The sequence below is a fragment of the Notolepis coatsorum genome, assembly GCF_963971535.1.
Source record: "Notolepis coatsorum genome assembly, chromosome: 4".
NCBI lineage: Eukaryota > Metazoa > Chordata > Actinopteri > Aulopiformes > Paralepididae > Notolepis > Notolepis coatsorum.
In genome coordinates this window covers 158,367,887-158,385,761 of record NC_140168.1, presented here as the reverse complement: position 1 = coordinate 158,385,761, position 17,875 = coordinate 158,367,887, and the positions used below count along the sequence as shown (strand labels likewise).

The 17,875-nt window shown below is 41.3% G+C and overlaps 1 protein-coding gene across 1 annotated transcript in view; it reads left to right on the top strand.

Annotated features, from left to right (window-relative positions):
- Positions 1-17,875, top strand: part of cdh7a (cadherin 7a) — a gene marked incomplete at both ends in the record, with an annotated part of 728,354 nt that overhangs the window by 260,273 nt on the left and 450,206 nt on the right. The window contains one exon of the mRNA XM_084312150.1: positions 15,306-15,473. Within this exon, the coding sequence (XP_084168276.1) occupies positions 15,306-15,473 (168 nt within the window). The remainder of the gene's footprint in view (positions 1-15,305; positions 15,474-17,875) is intronic.

Genomic DNA, 17,875 nt, shown 5'->3' with positions numbered 1-17,875 from the left:
GATAATGACACTAATTCCCGCCGGCAACTGGTCAGATGACCCGACAGCCTTTAGAATGGAGATGGGAGGGAGAGATGGGAGGGAGGGTCAATGAGGGAGGGAGGGAGAAGGAGAAAGGGAGGGAGGGAGGGAGGGAGGGAGGGAGGGAGGGAGGGAGGGAGGGAGGGAGGGAGGGAGGGAGGGAGGGAGGGAGGGAGGGAGGGAGGGAGGGAGAGATAGAGAGGGAGAGAGGGAGGGAGGGAGAGAGGAAGGAAGGGAGGGAGAGGAAGTGAGAAGGAGGGAGAGGGAGGTATAGAGAGAGGGAGAGTTAGAGGGAGAGAGAGAAAGGGAGGGGGGAGAGAAAGGGAGAGAGAGAAAGGGAGGGAGAGAATGAAAGGGAGGGAGGGTCAAGGAGGGAGGGAGGTGGCCGCTCAGCAGAAATAGCTGAAATAACGTTCTAATTCCATTTTCCTGAACTCATTTTGAAATTTCAGAAACCGTGCCAGATAAAACGGGTACTTTTAGGATAAGTCATTGAGTGACAGAGCTGGAGCTCGACCGAGTGACGAGGATACATTTATTGAAAATGCCTAGGGGTCATGTGACCCCTTGTCGGCTGTGCTAGTGTTAAGCTCATGTCATAGATCAATACAGTCCGTATTAATTAATGTTGCTTTTTTCCCAATGTAGCCAAGAGAAAAGACCCTAACCCTATCAAAACAACAGTCAACGTGTATATTTTCAGCACTACGTTTGTTTACCAATGATTTTAAGTGTTATTCGTGAAATATGAGTTTATACACATTTACATTACATACATGGTGTTCAGGTTCACTGGACCCAATGGTGTGGAAATTGTACAGTAGTCTCCAGTTCCTGACGCATCTTTTAGTGTAGGAACATGAATGGTGCCACATGGTGATTTGCAGTTGAAACAGCTGTTCTGTCTTATTAGCATGATAACGCATAGCTGGTTAACCCATTCATTGCCGGAGCTTATATCCATCCTTGTAGCCTCTCTGCCAGCTCTATTTGTCTATGGAGATGTTCACCTTCTTTGCAGGGCTATAACTTTTTAAATTGTATTGCTAAATTGACATTACTATGGCCCATTCAACATCAATTATCTATCGTTCAGGATGTAGGAACGTTTAACTTTTTCATTCACACATTCATACAATAATACGGTCTAGAGTATAAATATGTTTTTATCGTTTTCTGCAGTATTTCATAGAACGTGAGATATAGCCATAAATGCATATATTAGATCATCAAATGCAGTGATACCGATCGACGCCAGATAAAAAAATTCAACCGTACACGGTCCTAGACGTGTTGACTGATCATCTGCGGTTGACCGGAGGGGGGGGGGGGTTGTTTATAATTCAATGACCGACGTTAAATGATTTATGTAGTATGGATGATATATAGATCAGAGCAGTTTGTATCAAAAATGGTAAAGAAAAACGCTGCAACTCACCCCAGTCTCCTCTTCGTTGGGTGATGAGCGTGGAGCAAAAAGATCGCTATTATGGGATGTTGATCTAGGTGATCCAGTTCCGGTTTGTATAATACTAATACACGTCCAATCATGTTGTTTATTGAGTTATGGCAACGGATCGATATGCACGGTGTCTGGATAGAGTCCCGCGAGCGATAGCGAGTGGCCGGACAGAATAGGGGACGGACTAAGCACTTCCGGTTTTGGCAACTCGCCGATCGGCCACCAGGTGGCGGTATTGAAGCGTTGCAGAGTTGAGCGGAGTCCTACAACACCAGTAGAGTGGAGCTGGTGGAGCGTAACAGTAAGAAGCATTTTGTATGAAAGTATTCTGTACTTCTGTATGACAACTATTAAAGAACTTGAAGACTCCGTGGGTGAAATGTGAATACCATGACGAAAATATGAAATATTGATCTCAAAGACGCCGTAACCCGTCATTGGCAGATTACGCATGGCGAGGAAAGACGTGTAAACACGTCATCGGCGGAGAAAGGGTTAAGGACTGGGGTGAGTTCTGTCCTTGAAGCGTTTGTAATTGAAACGTCACTATAGTTGAGCTTATAGGACTAGATAGTACAATATCTTAGATAATCAGCACTTGGTATTGAATGGCGTCAGGGTAAAAGCTTCATTGGGGTCTTCAGGTGGGCACCCTCCTTCATTGGTGTTTCGTCGACAGGCCCACAACACCTCCGAAGGGCTCAGCGGTAACACCTGGCGTCCCAGGTGTGCCCCCCTCTGCTTTTACAGTTGGGGTCCTTTCTCTTGATCCATAGCCAGCCAGCCAGTAGTGACATCAAGGTGTGCGTTAGGAACTGGAGACTACTGTACGTGAAGACAAGTGAAACAAAAATGTTCACTATGTACATTCACTGTCTGTCTCCACCTTGTTTAATTTATATTTTTCAAGATAAACGTGATTTATTTCCCCCCCATTCATGTCTTGATTATAATGGATTCTTTTTTTTACAGACATTATCGCAAAAATTTTATAGCGCTTTCATTGATAAATGTGATCTAGCAGAGGTAACATCTGTTAAGTATTTTTTACATGAATTGTTATGGCTTCATTGTTTTTAAAATCACAATAACGTTATGGGTCCACCAGACCCGCAAATCCTGAGTGAGTAACAGAAATGTGGACACCACGTTTTGTGTTGTTTAAACATGCTTGCTGCTGTACATCTTCCCTGTACTCCACCGTTGTATATTTGTTCTCATGTCTGGAAAATATCAATGGAAAATGTGTTTAAAGCCAAAACCGTGGCTCTGCTTACACTCCCAGCCAGGGCCGTGAACAGACATTTGGAGGAGCTATTGCTTTAACCTGGAAAAAGGGCACCCCCCCGCGTGAATATTAAAGGCAACCAACTTGTGTTCAGCTTTTCTCTGATTGGCCGCGACCCCCCGCCCCCTTTTGCCCCGAACGCGGCAGGCAAGCGGCAGCCGTCCCAAATGAAATCCATCAGTGGAGGAAGCGGCATAATGTATAATGTTATTTCAGAGGACGCAGGCTGCTGACTGATTATGAAATGAATGAATGAAGCCCGGAGCATAATGTATAATTGAAGCGCGGAGCATAATGTATAATGTTATTTCGCGGAGCATAATGTATAATGTTATTTCGCGGAGCATAATGTACAGTATAATGTTATTTCGCGAGGCTGCTGACTGAACCAATGTATAATGTTATTTCGCGGAGCATAATGTATAATGTTATTTCGCGAGACTGCTGACTGAACTAGAAACTGCTGCATCAGTGGAGGATGCAGGCTGCTGACTGATTATGAAATGAATGAATGAAGCACGGAGCATAATGTATAATGTTATTTCGGAGGACGCAGGCTGCTGACTGATTATGAAATGAATGAATGAAGCGCGGAGCATAATGTATAATTGAAGCGCGGAGCATAATGTATAATGTTATTTCGCGGAGCATAATGTATAATGTTATTTCGCGGATCATAATGTATAATGTTATTTCGCGAGGCTGCTGACTGAACTAGAAACTGTAACGTTATTATGTTATTTCGCGTATTTAACAACCAACTACCAGATTCACTCGTCACTGTACATCACTTCTGAAGTATAAACAAACTATACTGCTGTGACGATGTATAACATGTATTTACGCCCATACAATTTTTTAGATGAATGATTGTGGATATAATATAGAAAACACATCATTATGATATTGTCAGATGGCGCAAAATACAATGGTGAGTGAGAAATGTATCTCCAGTGATAAAACACAGTGCTGCCGCGTCTCTCTCTGCCGCGAAGGGCGTGTGCTAGGGCGGTCACGTGGCCGTGTGGCCAATCAGAGAAACGCTGAACGAAAAGCTGAACACAAGTTGGTTGCCTTTAATATTCACGCCCACCCCCCCTTATAGCTTTAAAGCACAGCTCAAGACATATTTTTATACTCTTGCTTTTAGCTGATTTTAAAATGCCTGTTGTCATTTATGCTTTTTAGCTATTTTCTTAATCATGTTTTGCTGGTCTTAAAATCCAGTTTTTTTTTCCTTACTTTTTTTTTTTTTTGCTTTATTGTAAAATGTTGTGTTTTTATTTCTTTGCTCTGTTAAGCACTTTGAGCTGCACTCCGTGTATGAAAGGTGCTATATAAATAAAGATTATTATTATTATTATTATTATATATAAAAGTATATAAGTATAAAATATCTTCACCACTAAAAAGGGCACTTTAGCGTGACATTTTTCAACTGTGGGGGCACATGGTCAGGTTTAGACCATTGGAAGGGCACCAATGGGGCACGTACCCTAGTTTTCGCCACTCAAAAGGGCACTTTAGCATGACGCTTTTTAACCGTGGAGGCACCAGGGGGCGCGGCAGTGTTGCTGTGCCTTCTTGCCCCTCCCTGTATTTACAGTAGAGCTGCTTGATCATTTTTTATGAAAATAATAATAATAAAAAAAGGCTCTCCAGAGGGGCAACGCAGCCAATCGGAGTAAACGGGCTGTTGCCCCGGGCAACAATAGCCCATACCTGTGTACATCCCTGGTCACGGCGGTCCGTTTTTCCAAGTGTAAAAAAATATAATTAAAAAAAGGGGTGAAATCGCTCCTCCCCCGCTGCGGTGGTATATAGCACAGTTCATAGATTAAAGCGCTCACCTCTCCCACCGAGGACAGTGTTTACGACCCCAACACTGCCTCTTATTTCATCACCCCCTCAGGAGAGCAGCACATTATGCATGTGCTGCACGGCGGGCTGACCTGGGAGGGGAGCACAGGGTCAGCCTTTAATCACGGCCCATGAGTGATGGCTTAGTTCACGGGGCCAATGATGGAGCTGTCTCTCTCTGAGGATTATGCTATTCCAAACAGCCCTCCCAACACAGATTATCACAGCAGGTAGAAACTATTGCCCTCCACCACTGGTCGCCATAAGCTGATCATTCCTCTCTCTCCGATCCTGTACTTACTGTAACTGCACGATATCTTGCGTGAGGACAGTCCGTGACACAAAATAGTGACAGATTTGTGTCGTATAGCCTAATCCACTTGAAGCATGTATTGCAAGGGCCTCACCCTGGCATATCATGGTGATTTATTTACCATTGCATCTAAGATGGCTGTATAGTGTTTGGTATATTATACTGTATATATTTTTTGCAAGGCTGGTTCTAGGGGTGCTTGGCATTCTACCTCCCCCAGCCTTCCAATAACAGAAATGATCAAATATTTTATTTTGCCAACTAGGGCATTGCCAAAATAAAAACAAGATATTGTCAAACTATTTAATCTTCATGCCTAGAAGGACTTTCCTTGCAACATGTTATGTTTGCCAGGTGCTTTATACAATATTTAGCCCTATACTTAACACATTGGACGCCAGACCCGAGATAAGTCGGGTTAACTCGCCATCGCTTTAGCGCCAATCACGAGAAAAGTCGGGTTTTAATCGTTATTTCTTTTATTCGCTATTGCCATTCATAATTCATCAGGGCAGACTGTGCAGGCTGTTCTGAATGTGTCTGAGATCGCAGATGGTCAATACCGCCGCCTATCTCCGGCAAGACAAGCGCTTACAACGATGCATCAACTAGGCTGCCCCCCTCATTCATATGCTGCAATGCCGGATAACGTGGGACGGACTACCGTGACCAGTACTTGGAATGGCGATCAGATAATTGGATTATTCTTTTTGCATTACATCAGAGACAAGGTAAGGACTATATATTACCAATCTTGTGTTGATCCGATATTTTGATCCTGCGATCGAAGCCTGTGTGGAATGTGTGTGTGCTGTGTCCCGTTGGTCACATCACGGGACGGATGGGCGCCCCGCTCTAAACCAAATTTCATGCTTGCATGAGGAAGGATAATACCGATAAGCTAGCGTTGATTTCAGGATGATTCGATAATCAGGCGAAAAATGACAACGTGATAACTAGGGATGGGTACCGAATTCGGTACTTTTAAAGGTACCTACCAAAACACGTCGGTACTACCGTGTATCGATTCACGTGAGATTCAACGGTGCTAATTTTAGGTGCAATGCAATGCAAAAAAAATTAAATCCGATGACGTCACGTTTTGTTTACCGCAAAACGAAACCACATGTTAATGTCAACGGCACAATACATGTTTTCAAACTCTCTTTGGGTGTTTGCAATTCATGGGGACTGGGGAGTATATGTCTCTGATATCTTGGTACAGTGGGCAGGTTGTTAGAAAGTGTAGCTCAGTTTCCACATCTGCTCTGTCTGACATGGCTGTTAGCCTAGCCACAGAGCATCTTTAGAGGAGAGGCTCCGATTGAATCCAGGACACAGACATGCAGCCAATGGGACACTGGCTCTGTTCATGGTCACGAATGGATTCCAGCTTCATTTATTTACTACAGATGACAAACTTGTTGTTTCTGTTTTTCTTTTTTACATACTTGCGCCACACGGAACAACTGATCACTGTAACAGCCCAGCATCATATTACTGTAGCCAGTCTCTTGAAACACCACTATCTCCAAACTTCCACTCCTCTCGAAACTTTCTTTTGTTATGTGCTCGCGCTGCCGCGGTGGGTTTTATTTTTAGCGGTCGGCTTACTCGTTCCATAGTTTCACATATTTGTAACCCGTTTAACATTATTAAGCTAACGTTAGCTAATCTAGGGTGACCAAACGTCCTCTTTTGCCCGGACATGTCCTCTTTTCACGCCCTGTCCGGGGCGTCCGGGGGACGTTTATAAATTGTCCGGGGTTTCATTGTTTTTCAGTTTCAGTTTCACGGCCCTTTGCAAGCATCTGAAGGCTCGGGACTGCATTTTTCGCCGAACATATAAATTACCGAATTAAAGCGCTATTTGTTGCCGTTCGAATACCATCTGAATCGCCAAAATCCGTGTCTCGGTTCTCGAGTTACATGCCGATATGTCAGGCGTGCAACTTTTTACATGATGCGCCAGATTATCACCCCGGACTCCCGGAGAAGCATGCAGCTGCAGAGTCGCAGAGCCAGCGGTGCTCTAAGGGCCGCGCTCTGATGGCCGCGCTGTGAGGGCTGCTCAGCAGCGCCAACCACCCAATGGCTGAATTGCCAATGGCTGAATTAGAGTATTGCACTGTGCGGGCACAGCTGTGAGATCCGCGCGAGGCCAGAGGATGTACATACTGTATGAGTAAATTAACTATACTTTTGCTCACACAATATCTTGAATGAATGCGTTTATTTATTTCGAACATAAATTGAAAATAAATAATAATAATAAACAAGTAATAAACAGATTAAAAAACAAACAAGCAGGAGTATAGGATGAAGTGTAAATGTATGTATTCCTACCCCCTTGATTGATTGAAAACGTTATTAACAGATTGCAGAATGGGTACAATACAGTACGGCTCAATACACACAATTGTTAAGGGGATGCAGACCAGAGAAAGACTTTCGTCTTGTTTACATCAGGGTCCCCCATTTTCCATTCATCATAACAGGGCGGTAGGTTGGCACTCGGAGTGCTCTCGAGTATTACGGGGCGTTGTATCTTCGCCAACGTCTCGCAGCGGCCCTGGACGACCACTTCGCTGCGGCAAATGAATGAATGTGGATGAGAGCCGTGATGTAAGTGGTTGCAGCTACGGCTGTGGGGGTGCTAGAGACATGATCGAATATACTTTTATGCACCTGAGTTTCCTGAACACGGCGCGACCCATTCCTAATCGATCAGAACTAAATCGGCCGAGATCAAGTCCCTTTTCCAGCACCTACTCCCCATACACATGCGCAGATTGTCAACGGAGTCTGGACGACGCGAGATGACGCACGAATTAATGTGGACTGTTCCATCAGAGGGGGGAGCTTCGGTGGCCAGTGTCCTTTCAGCCAAACAGGATAATGAAAAAATTATCCCACTAAATGGCCAGACGCATCTTATGGCGACATCTACAATTACCTCATTGAGTCTCCAGGTAGACTAATGTTTATATTTAAGTGCAGTGGTCTGTAGCCACTCACACTACCACCGAAGCTCCCCCCTCTGATGGAACAGTCCACATTCATTCGTGCGTCATCTCGCGCCGTGAATATGACGACTGCGACTGCGGACATGCCGCGCGGAGTCCGGTCCGCTCACAGTACGCCCGATTCTGTGGTGGCCTTAAGAAGTGTTCCAAGAACAGTTTCTGGAGTGGGTGCTCCAGATAAAAAGGAAACTCGGCGTTAGTTTCAGTTATCTAGACTAAATTAGTTTGAATATGACTTAATCTGGGACATTGAATCCTTGTGTTGTGTTAATTACAGCTGATGATAAGGTAGCAGTATAAGACAAGGTATTGCTATTTTTCAACATCTACATCAATTCATGGTGCTGTAATTAACAGAACACAAGGATTTAAATGTCCCCATTTAATGCTGTGTGCACTATGTCAAAGAGCTTGGAACACCCATTTAATTCAGAATTTGTTGACTATGTTGAGTCAGGCTTTTTATTCAAAGGTTGTAGCCTACGCTGCAAATAAAGATAAAACTTGGTGTGGCAAAACGAATGGAATTGGGCATCATCCAATCTAATCACATCTCCCTCCCTATAATCACAGTGTCCATCCAAAAAGTAATTTAGCCTAATGAAATGTTTGATAAATGGATGATTAGCCTATACCAGTAATATACGCTATATGTACAGTATGTGAAATAAGAAAGCCGTACTGATAGTGTAGGTTAGACTAACCTTTGGCACATTATGAAACGCATCTGTGCATAACATTATGAATGTGTGAAGTATTACACTTGCTTCTCCTGTCATAGATACGGAAGTCTATTTATTCCTGGCTACTGTTTAGCAGCCTGTTAGGACTAGGCAGTTATTAACCTTGTCACTTGCAAATGAAAAATCCCTAAACATTTTGTAGATTTTAAAATACAGTTATAGTGTGTGTTTGCCGCTCCCATTGCATGTCCCAGTTTGTTGCATGCCGAATAAAGACCTCTAAAGAGGTCCTGCATTATTATTATTATTATTATTATTATTATTATTATTATTATTATTATTATTATTATTATTATTATTATTATTATTATTATTATTATAGATATATGAGTATGAAGCAAGGCTGGAATAAACAGGAAGCGATGGAAACAAATGTATTATGAAAAACCCTGACAGGAATGCGACAAGTTTTGTAATGATTGGACAAACTATGTTTGATATGGTGTTATGCCACGCCTGTTTTTCCTTCTTTTAAATTTTTTTGCATTTACTGTTGGTAAATTTCAACAGTAAAGGTGCTATAGATAGACTACATATTCCCTCCTCTCTTTGAGTAAGTTCAGATCATGTGTGTCAAACTAGTCATTGCAGATCAAATATGAATCAAGATGCTGCAACTATATACTCTAATTCTTGCATAAAATGTTGTCAGAAACATATTTTAGGTTCAACTTTAAATTGAAAAAGAGAAAGTTGACAAGCGAGCAAGCCACGGTTATCTTTTTGAAAACGGGAGCAGAAAAATAGCGTAGTATGTAGACTCCTGGTTTAAGAAACCGTCGCTATATTAGCTATTTTCTCCGATCAGTAAATGGATTTCATCATTGAGATCAGTGTGAATTGTACACGTTACTTATGCAGACTTCCGGCTTGAGAACTCCTTAAAAATACCCAATGTGCAGACTTCTGGGTAAACAGACAGAGATAAGCACAGCATTCATTTTGGACTCGACAATAATTTTTTTTGGATACATTCATAATCGATACATATTTTGGGAGAAAAGTAATACTTTTATTTTGCACCTCTCCAAAAGTTCTGTGGATCTGTGTATTTTTTTTTCTCATGATTTGTTGACATAAACATGTTATCTATAGCACCTTTAAAAATATCCACCAAGTTTGGTGATGTTTGGACAATTTTGCGCCAGGCCCATGCATGTGTATGTGTTGGTACCTCCTATTCATCCAATTTGTCTCTTTTTTATTCACTCACTCACTCACTCACTCACTCACTCACTCACTCACTCACTCACTCACTCACTCACTCACTCACTCACTCACTCACTCACTCACTCACTCACTCACTCACTCACCCACTCACTCACTCACCCACTGACTCGCAGTTAGCCACTCTGCCCCTTGGTTCACAGGCACGGATGGCACAGCGGTGTAGTGGTTAACACTGTCGCCTCACAGCTAGAAGGTCCTGGGTTGCCGTGTTGCCAGTTACCCAGGTGGGGTATCTCCCGGGCCTTTCTGTGTGCAGTTTGTATGTTCTCCCCGTGCTCGCAAGGGTTTCCCCTTCCGATAAGAGAAACCCAATGGAAAAACATGCACAACATTTCATACAGTGTGTGTTCCTGTGGGTTGCCCATCGCATGTTTGTGTGTTAAAATCGGCATGACAACTAAAGACTTCTTCTTCTTCTTCACTTTGTGCAAAAGACCAGTTCAATCAATAGCGGTATGTTTCGCATTTATGACACGTGTGTGTCCGTGTTTTGAAACCGGTCAAAAGTCATCAGTGTAGATCAGCGGTTCCCAAACTTTTTTGGCCGTGCACCCCCTGTCACCTCCCGACCTAGCTGACGCACCCCCCAATGGGTTTCTGTTAGACAAAATTGTTGCTGGTCTCCCGAGGGGTGTAGCTCCAGATTCTGGGCCCCATGAAAGAATGTATTTGTAGGCCCCCAGTGAATGCGAGCGTGCGTAAGCGCGCAAGAGAAAAAAAATTTGGCAATTTTTTTATTGATGAAAACGCATAATATGGTTTTTACCTATACATTCGGATCAGCAGTTCAGCACCTGCACTGTTGGTGGGTGAGCCTAGTAAAGGATGTCGCATTGCGTTCATCTTCAATGAATGGACCAATGCAATAGTCTACCAAAGCCCTCCCTCTCTCTCTATATATCTCACACACACACACACACACACACACACACACACACACACACACACACACACACACACACACACACACACACACACACACACACACACACACACACACACACACACACACACATACATACACACACACTTCAGAAACAAACATAGTATCAATGAGAGCATCAATAATACACCTGAGTGATGTCTAGTAAAAAAAAAAAAAAAAAAAAATTGCCCCCCCCCCCGAATCATCCTAAACTACCCCCCCCCCCCAGCTACGCCCCTGGGTCTCCGTGCACAGATTCGATTTTTTATTTTATCTCTTCCCATGGCGACTATGGATAGGGAATTTCTTTATTTAATGAAAATGTTCACGACAACATGGATGCATGTACTCTGCCAGCATGTTTAATATCCATAATACTAAAGGTTTGACTAAGATTTTTATGAAATGTAATGTATATAAAAAAAAAACTGCGCGCACCACAGTTTGGGAACCACTGGTGTAGATCAAGCTGCCACATATAACTGCTTTAAAGCTACACCCAGCACAGTACAAATAAACAGCAACTACAACTAATGAACCAACCATACACACCGGGGTGTGTTCACAGTCTTTGATTGATTGATTGATTGATTGATTGATTGATTGATTGATTGATTGATTGATTGATTGATTGATTGATTGAACATTTTATTAACAGATTGCAGAATGGGTAGGGGAGAACGGGGATGCCACACGGATAGGTTGTCACATTCATTATATTTCGCTACCATTAGGCGCTTTCTCCAATATTTTGGTATGGAAATGTCCAGAATTGGGATCAGAGCTAGTCTTTTTTGGAGTAAGACAGCTCCACTTTAGGTGAGAGGACTTTTTGTGTTTTTCATGTGGAATTGTAAATATTCAGCTCCTCAGTATTTTTCTTCTAGGCTTTTACACAATTGGTTTATAATGAAACAATTGTTACCCTTAAAAAGTGTGAAGGGAAAGCTATAGTTTGCCAAGCCTAGTACCTGCCAAGCCTAGTACATCCCAGTGTACTCCACCCCAGCTGGAAAAAGGCAGCCATGCAGCAAGAAGAAGAAACAGAAAAGAAAGAGACAGGAGGAGTCTTCATCAGATGAATATGATTGTTTTTGTTTGGTTTGTATGGAAACGTTCTCCAACAGCTGTTCAGGGGAGGTATGGGAGAAGTGTTGGATGTGCAACCAGTTGGCACACAAGCTCTGCTTAGTTGGAGTGCCCAGACCCTACATTTGCCATCACTGGCTATTATTGTTAGGCCTATTTATATAGTTCTTATTTTGTTATATAGGATGGCCTAAATATGTCTTTCCTGTTTATGTTCATGTTAAGATGCATTAAATTATGTATTTGTCAACTTGTCAATGCAACTTTCAAATTTTGTTCTTCCTTCTCGCCTTCTTTTTAAGATGTTTCCCATTAAAACACATTGTGACAAGTTTCAAGTTCAAGTTCAAGTTTCTTTAATAGTTGTCATACAGAAGTACAGAATACTTTTGTACAAAATGCTTCTTACTGTTGCGCTCCAGAGACTGTGCAAGACAAGATAAGTATGAAATAAAAACATAGTAAAATTAGAAGTACAAAAAAAAGAGGTCACAGTGTTCAGTTTAGACATATGTACAATGTTCGATGCAGAATAGACGTAGTGTGTGACAACCATCCCCATGATGGGGTTGGTTGTCACAATGTGTCAGAGTGTCTTTGATAGGTATTTTCCTCTTTGTTACAATATGTTGGAAAATGAGAGGGATACACATTTCAAGCCAACATGTTAAGCTTCAATTTAATGTAGGAATGACTATTGAAAGATGTTTTGATGATGAGCAATTCACACTAGAGTCAAAAGTGTGACAACCATCCCCGTTCTCCCCTACAATACAGTACGGCTCAATACACACAATTGTTAAGGGGATGCAGACCAGAGAAAGACTTTCGTCTTGTTTACATCAGGGTCCCCCATTTTCACACACATACACAACATACAAATATACAGTACTGTTACATCCAGACATTTATGACATACAAGATATACAAATATACAGTACTGTTTATTTACAGACAGAGTTTCTAAAAGAGAATATATACATTTGAGGGGGAGGAAACTGTATATTGGGGGGGGGGGGGGGGGGGGGGGTTGGACATTTACCTGGGCCAGTTTCGAATTGCGGCCTCCCTTAGGTGCTCTTTTAGAGCAGTTTTGAATCGTGGTCGTGGTTGGAAATTGTGAGAGGAAAAATATGCACATCCTCTGGTAAGCAGCGGGCAAAAAATACCAGACGACAAAGAAAGGAGCGGTGCGATGAATCTTTGGCTTTTGTTTACCGGACAGGTCCGGGTGATTTGATTAAGAGCCATTAAGCGTTGGAATGTGCTCTTCCTTTCTCGTGCAGTGACAACACAGACGCTATATCAGGGGTATAAGGAACCTATATGGCTCTGGAGCCATTTGTGGCTCATTCCCAGCTATCATATGGCTATATGATATTATCTACATCATATTTATCTATTTATTAAAGATTTGCACTACATCCATACCTCATTTTGCATTTTGCATCTTGCCTTTTTTTTGTTTTTGTACCTCATTGTCTGCATTTTGTACCTCATGTCTGCATTTTTACTTCATTGTACTTGGGTTGTACTTTAATTTGTATATTGTATATTGTATAGTGTTGGGACTTATTCCTCTTTTACTTACTTTTTTTTTACTGTATGAAGCACATTCTCAGGGGCTCATACAGAACCAAGCATTTCACTGTAATGTACATGTACTTTATACGTGACAAGTAAAGGAAAAGTGGGGCGCTCTAGTAGCACACCATGTAACGCGCTGCGTCGCGAAACTCGTCGTTTCACTGCCACACTACCAAAGGGTTAACCCTTTCACTACCACACTACAGATGGTGTGGTAGTGAAATGTTAACCTTCTGTAGTGTGGTAGTGAAAGGGTTAAAAACAGACTTGTCTGTCTTCTCTGCCTTAATATGATTGACGGCAGCATTTGCAGTGTAAGTAACTCAAGAGGGTAAACTGGATTTTAATTATGACCCGCATAATTTCCAGATCAAGTTCACCAGTTCATCAACTGGCTCATTTAGCTAGATATCACATTAGATAGCAAAATAATATTATGTGTGTACCTTTGGCACATAAAAACTGACTGGCCTGATGAATGAACTTGTGAATATTGTTTATGTTGCATACGTCTACGTGTATGACGTGCACTATTTATGTGGCTGTGTGGTGGCCTTGCAAACTGAGCTCCTGCAGGACAATAAATTAATGGTGTTGCGCTGTAACCACTATTTCCAGTGTGTCTTTCAGTACAGCAGTTAACCCTTGTGTCTGAAAACTAAATTGTTACACTCTTACTCTTCAAAAAGGCCATACAAATATTATGTTATAATAATTTCCCCAAAATGTTTGATCAAATCCATCAAAATCAGTGTTGTTGCTAATCATTGACACATGCTAGCCTGTAATAATACCCTCAGGGAAAAATCCACTATGCATTTGATATATTGAAAAAAATATATATTATTATTATATTTTTGTGTGTTTTTTAACAATAATTTGTGATGCCATCACAAACACAGGCATTTAAAGGGTTACAATTCAAAAATGAATTGAATATTTGGTGGTTATGATCAGGGCTGAAGTTGAATAAAAGATTTATGAAGAAAAAAGTGGAAAATTATTTCAACATATAATATTTGTATGGCCTTTTTGAAGAGGACAGTGTTGTCCCTTGATGGTAAGAGTGTAACTTTAAATTCTACCGGCTGAATGAAAGTGGTGTTTAATTTTTTATTTTTCAAGTTAATTAAAAAATACACACCTTTGCCACATATATTGGCTACAAACATAACCACTGCAAAGTTATAAAAAAAAATAAGAATGTCAAAGGACACAAAAACCTTTAATATATTGAAGTGTTAACTAGTTGTGGCTATTTTTTTTTAATTATTTTCAAATACGTTTTTTTATTTTTATTATTATTATCAAATATGTATTTGATATAATGGCTCTTGAATGTGAAAAGCTTCCCGGCCCCTGATCTAAGCATTTTAATGTTCTTACTCATACAAAAAAAGATTTACTACAGAAATACTGTAGTGATTTATAATATTCTGTGTTTTTTATTTAATACACACTATAGATTTACTACAGAAATACTGTTGTGATTCACCATAGTATTTTGGGATATTATAGAAATGTATAAATATAAATAAATAAATATCTTAAAAAATAAATTAAAAATGCTCTCTTGCTATAGTGATTAAATATATTTTTTTTATAGTAATCATTGCGTGCAGGACAGGAATACTATCATCTTGCTATAGTTTATTTTCACATGTGTACCTTCATAGTCGTCCTCCTTGGCCTGAGGGTCCTTGCAGGCGGCTGCTGATAAGAAGGGACCTGTCTGTGACCAACATGACCCTTTGTGTGCAGGCATTGTGCGGACGGCTCTGCCCGACATGGACAGAGAGGCGAGGGACCAGTACCTGCTGGTCATCCAGGCCAAGGACATGGTGGGCCAGATGGGAGGGCTGTCGGGGACCACCTCCGTTACCGTGACGCTCACCGATGTCAACGACAACCCACCGCATTTCTCGCGCAGTAAGACCTCTTTAACCTTAGCAGCGCACATGGGGTTGCTCTCTATCTGTACAGTGCAGTGTCACCGCCATGTCACACTCACACACACACACACACACACACACACACACACACACACACACACACACACACACACACACACACACACACACACACACACACACACACACACACACACTTTATTTACTCTTCGTTATAGTGTATGGGGACTATTTACTCTAATGTCAATGCCGTAACCATTACATTACATAGTGTATGGGGACTATTTACTCTTCATTATAGTGTACAGGGACTATTTACTCTTCATTATAGTGTATGGGGACTAGTTACTCTTCCTTATAGTTAGAGATGTTCCGATACCATTTTTCCCTTTCCGATCCGATTCCGATACCTAAGCTTTGGGTATCGGCCGATACCGATATTTATCCGATACCAGTGCATAAAATTTTTTTTTTTTTAAAAATTATATAAATTATACCTTTTTTTTTTTTTTTTTTTTTAGATACTGTTATACTGTTTTTTAGTAATAACTAGAACGTATAGTATTTATTCAACAACAGGTGATTGTATAGATTTGTATTAGTATCATTAATCAATGAGTATGGGCTGCAGCACTGCAGATATACCCTACTCCAATGATCCACACGGACATTAAACGGTGTTGCACTCGCTACTCAGTGGCTCTGCAGATATACCCTATTCAGTCTGTAAGCTAGTGGCAGATAGAACGTTCATGTTGTGGTTTTTGATGCAAAATAAATATTCAACATTCTCTTTTGAAACTCCGCCTCAGACTCTTATCCTTTGGCACTTGCTGTACTTTGCTTGCAGGTCTGCAGCCATTATTGCTGGATTATGTGAATAGCACCAACTTTAGACACGGTAACGTTATCAAGCTAAGCTAACTGACCTAGCGCGTCTTCCCGCATTGATAACGTTAGTAATAGTCAGCTAACGCTAGTCCATAGCTACTTAACTTAAATACAATTCACCGTGGGTGCATTATTGTTGATAGACGGTCACGGACAGTGTTAGGTCCTGGAGAAAGGACAGGCGATCATCTGATTTGATGTAACGTTAAAAGCGGATGTTGTTCCAACTAGCTATCTTTCCAGCTAATGCTATCATAACACCAGCCAAACACAGCCCGATTCCCGTCCGAGCTCCCCGTCACACCGCACTGTCGGGGACAATGGAATTTAAGAAAGTGTATCTGCTGTTAAAATGACACAGCATCACACTTTAAAACATGTTCATTTTATAATCCTCACTCTCCGCAGGACTCGGCAGGAGATAAATTACATCATGGGATCGGAGGCTAGAATTTACGTGTACTCGCCGATACCGATACCAGCGTTTTAGGCAGTATCGGCGGCATTTCCGATACCAGTATCGGTATCGGAACAACTCTACTTATAGTGTACAGGGACTAGTTACTCTTCCTTATAGTGTATGGGGACTAGTTACTCTTCCTTATAGTGTATGGGGACTAGTTACTCTTCATTACATAGTGTATGGGGACTATTTACACTTCATTACATAGTGCACAGGGACTAGTTACTCTTTATTACATAGTGGCTGCTGAATTTTTTTTTTGGTGAAGCACAAATTATTATATTATATTGTTAATTTATATTTTTAAACCATCCCCCAATGTGTGTGTCAGTGGTGGCTGTGAGTAAAAAATATTGGGGAGGACGGGAGAGAAAAAAAATTTAATAAAGAAGTACAGACACACAGTGTGGTTATGAAGACAGCAGACAGACACTACAGTTAAAGACAACAGGCACTAGTAATAAATACCTTGGAGTAACTCTTGACACACACACCTCACTTACAAACATCACATCAATAGCTAAGTCAAGAAGGCAAATAAAAAACTATTTGTTTACAGCCAGATCAGACCATTTCTCACCCTCACTGTTTCAAACACATATCTACATGTAATTTTTCTTTCACCAATATCTTACTGTCTCCCAATCTGGTCCCTCACAACAAAGGAAATTATAGGAAATGATATGGGTAGGCGGGGTGGGGGAAACTGTACAACTGTACAAGCAAAACTGTACATTGGAATATCGACGAAACCATACTTGGTAGAAGAGGGTCTCGTGCAATGTTCCCTCAAATTTTTTTTCGGTCTGAGCAAACACTCAAACCTCCTGAGCAGACATCAGCAACTACTGAGCAACATACATCACCTGCCGATTAACCGGTTAGTCGATAAGCGGCGGTTTGTAAAAAATCTGAGAATCTTAATTTCCCTCAATGTCTAACATAAAAATATACAAATTTTGCTGATACACCGAGAAATCATACAAAAATTATATTCCTTAATCAAATATTTATTTGACCATTGATTGACGATACAGAGCAAAGTCCTTACTTTGGCGGCGGCGGTG